At 43.7% G+C, this 12,259-nt stretch overlaps 1 protein-coding gene across 7 annotated transcripts in view; it reads left to right on the top strand.

Annotated features, from left to right (window-relative positions):
- LOC139564784 (SRC kinase signaling inhibitor 1-like) overlaps positions 1-12,259 on the top strand; it is a 211,139-nt gene that overhangs the window by 147,555 nt on the left and 51,325 nt on the right. For 5 of the 7 annotated variants that reach the window (XM_071384601.1, XM_071384593.1, XM_071384594.1 and 2 more), the window contains exons 2-3: positions 10,155-10,184; positions 11,070-11,413. In XM_071384601.1, the coding sequence (XP_071240702.1) occupies positions 10,155-10,184; positions 11,070-11,413 (374 nt within the window). Of the gene's footprint in view, positions 1-10,154; positions 10,185-11,069; positions 11,414-11,727; positions 12,098-12,259 lie in introns of those variants that run through there. The other 2 variants (XM_071384595.1, XM_071384597.1) reach the window with 1 other exon arrangement.

The raw sequence follows: 12,259 nt of genomic DNA, 5'->3' as shown, positions 1-12,259 counted from the left end.
CTCTCCATCTCCCCTCTCCGTCTTCTCCTCTCCATCTCCCCCTCCTCATCTCCCCCTCTCCATCTCCCCATCTCCTCCATCTCCCCATCTCCATCTCCATATTCTCCTCTCCATCTCCCCCTCCTCATCTTCTCCTCTCCCCCTCTCCATCTCCCCCTCTCCATCTTCTCCTCTCCATCTCCCCCTCTCCATCTCTCCCTTCCATCTGTAGGCCAGCCCATTGTGTTCTGGAGAACACGATTCCTTCTGTTGTGAGACTAGCCAGGTCCCCTCCTCCTCCTCACCTCCTCCTCCTCCCCTCCTCCCTGTCTCCGCTTGTTAAATATCCTCAAATACAGGCTTCCTTCCTCCTCGACATCCATCTGCAATTTTCACCCCCCCCCTTCTCTTCATTACTCTCTCTCTCTCTCTCTCTCTCTCTCTCTCTCTCTCTCTCTCTCTCTCTCTCTCTCTCTCTCTCTCTCTCTCTCTCTCTCTCTCTCTCTCTCTCTCTCTCTCTCTCTCTCTCTCTCTCGCTATCACTCTCTCTCACACTATCTCTCTCGCTCTCCTCAGTGGCCATACCATATGCTCATTATGAGCTCCCCGGATGCTCCATCCCTGGTGCAGTGGTGCCTGGCGGTTCAGAGGGAAGGCTGGGGAGAGATGCCCCCTTAAGGTGTGTGCCGCTGGGGCAGGCAGCTGTGGTGTAAGAAGTGGTGGTGGTGGTGCAGGAGTTGGATGGATGCCTCTGTATGAGTAGCACATCCCAGGGCTCTCTGAGCAACACCGAGGCTCTGCCAGATTCCGTATTACTGCATACAGCTCCAGAAAAAATCCCTGTTGCCTGTCAGAAAAGATAGTTAATCCAATACAGGAACAATTATGTTTGAGTATTGCTCTGTGTGATCTTACATTCCTTTCTTTTTGGGGGTGAAGGGAGGGTTCAGCGTTATATCGCTGAGCCTCAGGCGTCTCCACTTGCCTCCCGCAGCTGAATCGTTGTTTGTTTTGCCAGTTGAATGCTCTTGAACGTACCATCTCTCTTCTGAGGAGAAGCAGGCGCCTCATTGGCTGAGTTCAGAGGTCAGTTCCTATGGTATCTATGCGACCAATCCACCGCCGCGCTCTCTCCAGGAGCGTTACATGACTTAGCATTATGTGACTTTGCAGTAGACTCACTCAATCCATTACGTCTGACAAGCCGCGCTCAAGACGAAGTACTGTTCTGCAGCCGTCCCCTCCATGATGCCTCTTTGATGGGGCTTTTAAATGGGGATGCCCCTGCGTGGCTTTTTGATGGGGCTTTTAAATGGGGATGCCCCTGCGTGGCTTTTTGAACCCATTGTTTTGCTTGTCATGGTCATTGTTTGCAAACTTATGTAGAAATATATTGGCTGTGACAAATAGAGACGGATAACCTATCTTCCTGTTTCTATTATTGTCCTCCTCCTTCCCACTGAACTCTTAACAGGGCTGTATTCAAGACGGGCCCTGACTGTGTGAACAGGTTACCAACCACATAGCAATGGAGCTGAATGACTAGTTAGTAGATCTCTAGTAGATAGCCATGTCACTGAATGACTAGTTAGTAGATCTCTAGTAGATAGCCATGTCACTGAATGACTAGTTAGTAGATCTCTAGTAGATAGCCGTGTCACTGAATGACTAGTTAGTAGATCTCTAGTAGATAGCCATGTCACTGAATGACTAGTTTGTAGATCTCTAGTAGATAGCCATGTAACTGAATGACTAGTTAGTAGATCTCTAGTAGATAGCCGTATCATTGAATGACTAGTTAGTAAATCTCTAGTAGATAGCCGTGTCACTGAATGACTAGTTAGTAGATCTCTAGTAGATAGCTGTGTCACTGAATGACAAGTTAGTAGATCTCTAGTAGATAGCCGTGTCACTGAATGACTAGTTAGTAGATCTCTAGTAGATAGCCGTGTCACTGAATGACTAGTTAGTAGATCTCTAGTAGATAGCCGTGTCACTGAATGACTAGTTAGTAGATCTCTAGTAGATAGCCGTGTCACTGAATGACTAGTTAGTAGATCTGTAGTAGATAGCCGTGTCACTGAATTACTAGTTAGTAGATCTCTAGTAGATAGCCGTGTCACTGAATGACTAGTTAGTAGATCTCTAGTAGATAGCCGTGTCACTGAATGACTAGTTAGTAGATCTCTAGTATATAGCCATGTCACTGAATGACTAGTTTGTAGATCTCTAGTAGATAGCCATGTAACTGAATGACTAGTTAGTAGATCTCTATTAGATAGCCATATCATTGAATGACTAGTTAGTAGATCTCTAGTATATAGCCATGTCACTGAATGACTAGTTTGTAGATCTCTAGTAGATAGCCATGTAACTGAATGACTAGTTAGTAGATCTCTATTAGATAGCCATATCATTGAATGACTAGTTAGTAAATCTCTAGTAGATAGCCGTGTCACTGAATGACTAGTTAGTAGATCTCTAGTAGATAGCCGTGTCACTGAATGACTAGTTAGTAGATCTCTAGTATATAGCCATGTCACTGAATGACTAGTTTGTAGATCTCTAGTAGATAGCCATGTAACTGAATGACTAGTTAGTAGATCTCTATTAGATAGCCATATCATTGAATGACTAGTTAGTAAATCTCTAGTAGATAGCCGTGTCACTGAATGACTAGTTAGTAGATCTCTAGTAGATAGCCGTGTCACTGAATGACTAGTTAGTAGATCTCTAGTAGATAGCCGTGTCACTGAATGACTAGTTAGTAGATCTCTAGTAGATGGCCGTGTCACTGAATGACTAGTTAGTAGATCTCTAGTAGATAGCCGTGTCACTGAATGACTAGTTAGTAGATCTCTAGTAGATAGCCGTGTCACTGAATGACTAGTTAGTAGATCTCTAGTAGATAGCCGTGTCAATGAATGACTAGTGAGTAGGTCTCTAGTAGATAGCCGTGTCACTGAATGACTAGTTAGTAGATCTCTAGTAGATAGCCGTGTCACTGAATGACTAGTTAGTAGATCTCTAGTATATAGCCATGTCACTGAATGACTAGTTTGTAGATCTCTAGTAGATAGCCATGTAAGTGAATGACTAGTTAGTATATCTCTAGTAGATAGCCATATCATTGAATGAATAGTTAGTAAATCTCTAGTAGATAGCCGTGTCACTGAATGACTAGTTAGTAGATCTCTAGTAGATAGCCGTGTCACTGAATGACTAGTTAGTAGATCTCTAGTAGATAGCCGTGTCACTGAATGACTAGTTAGTAGATCTCTAGTAGATAGCCGTGTCACTGAATGACTAGTTAGTAGATCTCTAGTAGATAGCCGTGTCACTGAATGACTAGTTTGTAGATCTCTAGTAGATAGCCATGTAACTGAATGACTAGTTAGTAGATCTCTAGTAGATAGCCATATCATTGAATGACTAGTTAGTAAATCTCTAGTAGATAGCCGTGTCACTGAATGACTAGTTAGTAGATCTCTAGTAGATAGCCGTGTCACTGAATGACTAGTTAGTAGATCTCTAGTAGATAGCCATGTCACTGAATGACTAGTTAGTAGATCTCTAGTAGATAGCCGTGTCACTGAATGACTAGTTAGTAGATCTCTAGTAGATAGCCGTGTCACTGAATGACTAGTGAGTAGGTCTCTAGTAGATAGCCGTGTCACTGAATGACTAGTTAGTAGATCTCTAGTAGATAGCCGTGTCACTGAATGACTAGTTAGTAGATCTCTAGTAGATAGCCGTGTCACTGAATGAATAGTTAGTAGATCTATAGTAGATAGCCATGTAACTGAATGACTAGTTAGTAGATCTCTAGTAGATAGCCGTGTCACTGAATGAATAGTTAGTAGATCTCTAGTAGATAGCCTTGTCACTGAATGACTAGTTAGTAGATCTCTAGTAGATAGCCGTGTCACTGAATGACTAGTTAGTAGATCTCTAGTAGATAGCCATGTAACTGAATGACTAGTTAGTAGATCTCTAGTAGATAGCCGTGTCACTGAATGACTAGTTAGTAGATCTCTAGTAGATAGCCGTGTCACTGAATGACTAGTTAGTAGATCTCTAGTAGACAGCCGTGTCACTGAATGACTAGTTAGTAGATCTCTAGTATATGGCCATGTCACTGAATGACTCGTTTGTAGATCTCTAGTAGATAGCCATGTAACTGAATGACTAGTTAGTAGATCTCTAGTAGATAGCCATATCATTGAATGACTAGTTAGTAAATCTCTAGTAGATAGCCGTGTCACTGAATGACTAGTTAGTAGATCTCTAGTAGATAGCCATGTAACTGAATGACTAGTTAGTAGATCTCTAGTAGATAGCCATATCACTGAAGGACTAGTTAGTAAATCTCTAGTAGATAGCCGTGTCACTGAATGACTAGTTAGTAGATCTCTAGTAGATAGCCATGTCACTGAATGACTAGTTAGTAGATCTCTAGTAGATAGCCGTGTCACTGAATGACTAGTTAGTAGATCTCTAGTAGATAGCCATGTCACTGAATGACTAGTTAGTAGATCTCTAGTAGATAGCCATCTCACTGAATGACTAGTTAGTAAATCTCTAGTAGATAGCCGTGTCACTGAATGACTAGTTAGTAGATCTCTAGTAGATAGCCATGTCACTGAATGACTAGTTAGTAGATCTCTAGTAGATAGCCATGTCACTGAATGACTAGTTAGTAGATCTCTAGTAGATAGCCATGTCACTGAATGACTAGTTAGTAAATCTCTAGTAGATAGCCATGTCACTGAATGACTAGTTAGTAGATCTCTAGTAGATAGCCATGTAACTGAATGACTAGTTAGTAGATCTCTAGTAGATAGCCGTGTCACTGAATGACTAGTTAGTAGATCTCTAGTAGATAGCCGTGTCACTGAATGACTAGTTAGTAGATCTCTAGTAGATAGCCGTGTCACTGAATGACTAGTTAGTAGATCTCTAGTATATAGCCTTGTCACTGAATGACTAGTTTGTAGATCTCTAGTAGATAGCCATGTAACTGAATGACTAGTTAGTAGATCTCTAGTAGATAGCCATATCATTGAATGACTAGTTAGTAGATCTCTAGTAGATAGCCGTGTCACTGAATGACTAGTTAGTAGATCTCTAGTAGATAGCCATGTAACTGAATGACTAGTTAGTAGATCTCTAGTAGATAGCCATATCACTGAAGGACTAGTTAGTAAATCTCTAGTAGATAGCCGTGTCACTGAATGACTAGTTAGTAGATCTCTAGTAGATAGCCATGTCACTGAATGACTAGTTAGTAGATCTCTAGTAGATAGCCGTGTCACTGAATGACTAGTTAGTAGATCTCTAGTAGATAGCCATGTCACTGAATGACTAGTTAGTAGATCTCTAGTAGATAGCCATCTCACTGAATGACTAGTTAGTAAATCTCTAGTAGATAGCCGTGTCACTGAATGACTAGTTAGTAGATCTCTAGTAGATAGCCGTGTCACTGAATGACTAGTTAGTAGATCTCTAGTAGATAGCCATGTCACTGAATGACTAGTTAGTAGATCTCTAGTAGATAGCCTTGTCACTGAATGACTAGTTAGTAGATCTCTAGTAGATAGCCGTGTCACTGAATGACTAGTTAGTAGATCTCTAGTAGATAGCTGTGTCACTGAATGACTAGTTAGTAGATCTCTAGTAGATAGCCGTGTCACTGAATGACTAGTTAGTAGATCTCTAGTAGATAGCCAGGTAACTGAATGACTAGTTAGTAGATCTCTAGTAGATAGCCGTGTCACTGAATGACTAGTTAGTAGATCTCTAGCAGATACCTGTGCCACTGAATGACTAGTTAGTAGATCTCTAGTAGATAGCCGTGTCACTGAATGACTAGTTAGTAGATCTCTAGTAGATAGCCAGGTAACTGAATGACTAGTTAGTAAATCTCTAGTAGATAGCCGTGTCACTGAATGACTAGTTAGTAGATCTCTAGTAGATAGCCGTGTCACTGAATGACTAGTTAGTAGATCTCTAGTAGATAGCCAGGTAACTGAATGACTAGTTAGTAGATCTCTAGTAGATAGCCATGTCACTGAATGACTAGTTAGTAGATCTCTAGTAGATAGCCGTGTCACTGAATGACTAGTTAGTAGATCTCTAGTAGATAGCCGTGTCACTGAATGACTAGTTAGTAGATCTCTAGTAGATAGCCGTGTCACTGAATGACTAGTTAGTAGATCTCTAGCAGATACCTGTGTCACTGAATGACTAGTTAGTAGATCTCTAGTAGATAGCCGTGTCACTGAATGACTAGTTAGTAGATCTCTAGTAGATAGCCGTGTCACTGAATGACTAGTTAGTAGATCTCTAGTAGATAGCCAGGTAACTGAACGACTAGTTAGTAGATCTCTAGTAGATAGCCATGTCACTGAATGACTAGTTAGTAGATCTCTAGTAGATAGCCGTGTCACTGAATGACTAGTTAGTAGATCTCTAGTAGATAGCCATGTCACTGAATGACTAGTTAGTAGATCTCTAGTAGATAGCCGTGTCACTGAATGACTAGTTAGTAGATCTCTAGTAGATAGCCGTGTCACTGAATGACTAGTTAGTAGATCTCTAGTAGATAGCCGTGTCACTGAATGACTAGTTAGTAGATCTCTAGTAGATAGCCGTGTCACTGAATGACTAGTTAGTAGATCTCTAGTAGATAGCCGTGTCACTGAATGACTAGTTAGTAGATCTCTAGTATATAGCCTTGTCACTGAATGACTAGTTTGTAGATCTCTAGTAGATAGCCATGTAACTGAATGACTAGTTAGTAGATCTCTAGTAGATAGCCATATCATTGAATGACTAGTTAGTAGATCTCTAGTAGATAGCCGTGTCACTGAATGACTAGTTAGTAGATCTCTAGTAGATAGCCATGTAACTGAATGACTAGTTAGTAGATCTCTAGTAGATAGCCATATCACTGAAGGACTAGTTAGTAAATCTCTAGTAGATAGCCGTGTCACTGAATGACTAGTTAGTAGATCTCTAGTAGATAGCCATGTCACTGAATGACTAGTTAGTAGATCTCTAGTAGATAGCCGTGTCACTGAATGACTAGTTAGTAGATCTCTAGTAGATAGCCATGTCACTGAATGACTAGTTAGTAGATCTCTAGTAGATAGCCATCTCACTGAATGACTAGTTAGTAAATCTCTAGTAGATAGCCGTGTCACTGAATGACTAGTTAGTAGATCTCTAGTAGATAGCCGTGTCACTGAATGACTAGTTAGTAGATCTCTAGTAGATAGCCATGTCACTGAATGACTAGTTAGTAGATCTCTAGTAGATAGCCATGTCACTGAATGACTAGTTAGTAGATCTCTAGTAGATAGCTGTGTCACTGAATGACTAGTTAGTAGATCTCTAGTAGATAGCCGTGTCACTGAATGACTAGTTAGTAGATCTCTAGTAGATAGCCAGGTAACTGAATGACTAGTTAGTAGATCTCTAGTAGATAGCCATGTCACTGAATGACTAGTTAGTAGATCTCTAGTAGATAGCCTTGTCACTGAATGACTAGTTAGTAGATCTCTATTAGATAGCCGTGTCACTGAATGACTAGTTAGTAGATCTCTAGTAGATAGCCGTGTCACTAAATGACTAGTTAGTAGATCTCTAGTAGATAGCCAGGTAACTGAATGACTAGTTAGTAGATCTCTAGTAGATAGCCATGTCACTGAATGACTAGTTAGTAGATCTCTAGTAGATAGCCGTGTCACTGAATGACTAGTTAGTAGATCTCTAGTAGATAGCCGTGTCACTGAATGACTAGTTAGTAGATCTCTAGTAGATAGCCGTGTCACTGAATGACTAGTTAGTAGATCTCTAGCAGATACCTGTGTCACTGAATGACTAGTTAGTAGATCTCTAGTAGATAGCCGTGTCACTGAATGACTAGTTAGTAGATCTCTAGTAGATAGCCGTGTCACTGAATGACTAGTTAGTAGATCTCTAGTAGATAGCCAGGTAACTGAACGACTAGTTAGTAGATCTCTAGTAGATAGCCATGTCACTGAATGACTAGTTAGTAGATCTCTAGTAGATAGCCGTGTCACTGAATGACTATTTAGTAGATCTCTAGTAGATAGCCATGTCACTGAATGACTAGTTAGTAGATCTCTAGTAGATAGCCATGTCACTGAATGACTAGTTAGTAGATCTCTAGTAGATAGCCATATCATTGAATGACTTAGTAGATCTCTAGTAGATAGCCGTGTTACTGAATGACTAGTTAGTAGATCTCTAGTAGATAGCCGTGTCACTGAATGACTAGTTAGTAGATCTCTAGTAGATAGCCATGTCACTGAATGACTAGTTAGTAGATCTCTAGTAGATAGCCAAGTAACTGAATGACTAGTTAGTAGATCTCTAGTATGGTTTGTGTTGAATGTCTTGCAGATCTTCATCTGGATAAGAAATCAAGCCTTTCATCCTTGACTATTTCACAAACTATAACAGTTACAGAGATGTGTTGTATCTCTCCCAAAATAATAGATTCCTAAACTCTAGTGGATGTGTGATGAGTGAGTGAACGATTGAGTGATGGTGATTATATTGATGTACTACTGTATATTCAGCTCATTTGGTTGTTCAGGGTCTTGGCTAATCAGCCTGTTAATGTGGCTGACTGTGGCTGATGCTCAGGCACATCATGATGTTTCTCTAGGGACCCTTGCCTGACCAGCCATTATAATGCATATGGGGCCCCTTAGTCAGGGCTAGGGTACAATAAGCCTCCATCTAATGAAGTGTACACCACAGATCTGGGGGGCTAAATGGACACATCCAGCAGTATGTAGTGTAGTAACTATCTCTGCCAGAGTGCTCAATACTAATGTCATTACCCAAGAGGTCAGTCCATTTAGCCCCGTCCCAGTCTATCAGTACTCCCTAACACAGCGTCATGGAAGGGTACGAGTATTTAAAGAGATCATTATCATCAGTGTGCTGTGCTACCGTGGTACCCATCGCTTTGAAATGAAGAGAGAGAGATAAAGAGATAAAGAGAGAGGGTGTGGTTATGGTTGTGAAAAGGTTGATTAGAGGAGAGGAGAGGCTGTACAGTATGTCTGCTTGTTGACATGTGTCACGTCGGTATGAAGAATTTTGGAGACAGGCACAGGAATGCGTAGTTGAAAGAAAATGATACCCCAAATTACGGCGTGCCGTGTAAGGACGCGGAGACCAAACAAACACGTAACAAGAACACAGGGTTGAAACCCGAACAAAAGAGCGAGGAGTACCTCGAATAAATAACACAAGCGCACGATGATTAACACACGGGACGAGACCCGTAATCATCTACGCAATCCACAATGGCACGAAAGCCCAAAACACACAGCACAGCTACTCACACGCACCAACGGACATTGTAACAATAATCAACAGCACCATGGTGAACAAAGGGCACATATATACAAATACAATTAGTGGGAATAGGGGACAGGTGTGCGTGATGATAGTTCCAGAGGGATCCGTGACAGTAACCCCAGCCCCCCCCCCTTGTCTCTTCTCTCCAAGTGGTTGCCTATCCATGACAGCCTGTGTGGCCTCTGGACACCTTTTGTGTCCAGCCTTGGCGGCCCCCTCCCTCCCTCCAAGCTCTGTGTGGTAATTACCAGTTCATTTGATGCCTCTAACCTGAGGAGCGCCACGCCACTCTGCTCCCTTCATCCCTCCCTCAGCTCAGCTCCATCAAAAATGATCCTAATGAGGCTTTCATGTGCAGATGCTCCACTTCATTCACCCCAACGAAGCCTCACTACTTTTCACCGCTTTTTTTTCTTCTTCTGTGCCTTTAGTTTAACCCCCCCCAAAAAAATCCCTACCTGCTTTGAGTTGAAAGATTCTAATTAGATCCTGCCAACTGTTGTATTTAAAAGTGTTTGGGTATCTGAACCTTCTGGGTAATGATGGATGATGTATCATCTATTAGCCTGCTGCTAGTGGAATATAAACAGTAATATCAAGCCACGACTGTTTATAACAGCCTTTATAAATACATACACGTACATATTACATTCACAATCCGTTACACAGGTGGTACATAGAGAGTGGGACTGTGTCATAGGTGTGCGTGTGTTTGTGTGGTTGCGTGTGTGTTTGCACACACAGATTAACCTTGGGCATGTTTCTTCTTCTAGCCAACGCTGGGGCCTGTTATCCAAAACAAGGTAACTGAGTGGGCGAATGGCACCCCTGTTGTTCTCATGCTTTACGCTCATTGATCGCCACTGTCACCCATTTCGTGTGTCACCGACTCACCCCCCCACCCCACCCCGGTATTGTCTGTGTTGATTAGAGAGGTGATAAAGGACCACCCTCGCTGTCGGGGAGACATGCGTCCTCAGAGCCCCTGCTCTCTCCATAACCTCTGTCTGCTATCTCCTCTGGAAGGATGGGAGGGAGACCTGGATATTTAGGGAGGAGGAGGGGAGGAAGAGGAGGTTTAGATGAATGGAGAAAGATTAGTTAGGAAGTGGGGGACTTGGAGGGGGTGGGGGGCGGCGCAGTTGAGGTCGGGGAGTTTCTTCTTTTTGCAGCTGCCACCCCGATTTTGTAGAGGTAATTTTTCTCTCTCTGTGTCTTCAGAAAGCAATGAAAGGCACTTCAGATGACAAATAGGAGCAGAGAAATGGAATATCCTACTGAGAAAATTCTGCTCCATTCTTTTCTTTTATCTATTGCAGGAGCATTTCCCCCCCCCCCCTCTAAAGTTGAGATCAATAATCCTGCAGGGAGATGCTTTTCTCTCTTCTGTTCGGTTTTGTTCTGTCTTGGTGGCAATGAGTCTAACATCCCATCCCACTCTCTCTCTCTCTTTCTCTCCCGTTCCTTCTCTCTGTCTCTCTCTCCTTTATCGCTTTCCTCTCTTCTCTGTGCTCATCTGCCTGTGTACGTCTGTGTGTCTGACTGCCGCTGTCTGTGTGTCTGGATGTTTGTGTGCATTCATCTCCACATCTGTATCTGCCTGCCTGTCCTGTGTGTGGCGATCCACTTTCCACCTGACCTGCTACCCCCACCCTCCCTCCCTCTATCCCTCCTTCCGTCCATCTCAGATCCCTCAGAGCGTGGTGGCGGTCACATGATCTCGACGGATGACCTTGAGTACCCACGGGAGTACCGGACGCTGGGGAACGGGACGCGGCGTTTCTCCAACGTGGGTCTGGTGCACACCTCGGAGCACCGCCACACGGTCATCGCAGCCCAGAGCCTGGAGGCCCTTACCAACCTGCACAAGGTGGACATGGAGCGCAAGAGGGACGCCTTTATGGACCACCTGAAGAACAAGTACCCACCCCAGCTGCAGCACCCCGGGCATCAGCACCACAACCCCCCCCCGCCCTCACCCTCCCATGGCAGCATGAGGCAGCCTGACAGAGAGCGAGCCGCTCGCGAACAGGTAACACACACACCTTTATTTTCCACTGCATGGCTCGGGTGGAGCTGGTTACAGTGCAGTAGTTTCAGATTGGTCTCTGGGTCTGTAGGTCTGTGGGGGATAACTGGGGCTGCTCTGTGTGAAGGATGATCAGTGTTCTCAGTCGGATGGTAGAGAGAGAGAGAGAGAGAGAGAGAGAGAGAGAGAGAGAGAGAGAGAGAGAGAGAGAGAGAGAGAGAGAGAGAGAGAGAGAGAGAGAGAGAGAGAGAGTTACAAATCCTAAATCGCCAGGATATCGTCATTGGGGCACGAGGGAGAGAGCAGCAAAGTCTGGAATTCCTTGTCATCTACTGGTTGTGCATGCGATTGTCTGGGTGAAACAAGGACAGGGGGGAGGAGGGGGACATAGAGAGAGAGAGAGAAAAAGAGGGAGCAGCAGAGGAACCAGTCAACCAGCCTGCTAGTCAATTAGCCAGCGCCAGCGGGAGGGAGGGAGACAGCCACCCATCTGCGAAGGAGTTAATCGCCTGGTGTTGTAATGAATTAAATAAAAGAGTTTCCGCATGTGCCGGAGAGAGAGAGAGCCAGAGGGAGGGCGAGACTGACAAAGCGGTATGAGGATCCTCTGCACCTGACGGAGGGAAGGGACAGCCTGGTGTGACTGGAGAGGAGAGAGGACAGGAGAGGAGGACAGGTGCTCTGCAGGTGAGAGCAGGGTGAGGACAGGGGGTATTTAGTGAGGGAGGTAGGTCTGGAGGGGGTCTCGTATGTCAAGCCAGGGCTGGTCTATGTTTGTTGTGGTTGTTGTGGTGACAGGCTCCATGCGTTTGGCAGGTGTAAGGCAGGCAATCTGGTAGAGTGTATGTA

Source organism: Salvelinus alpinus, chromosome 36 (assembly GCF_045679555.1).
Source record: "Salvelinus alpinus chromosome 36, SLU_Salpinus.1, whole genome shotgun sequence".
NCBI classification, from domain to species: domain Eukaryota; kingdom Metazoa; phylum Chordata; class Actinopteri; order Salmoniformes; family Salmonidae; genus Salvelinus; species Salvelinus alpinus.
The sequence above is the reverse complement of the archived record's forward strand: the minus strand, read 5'-3'. Positions and strand labels throughout refer to the sequence as shown.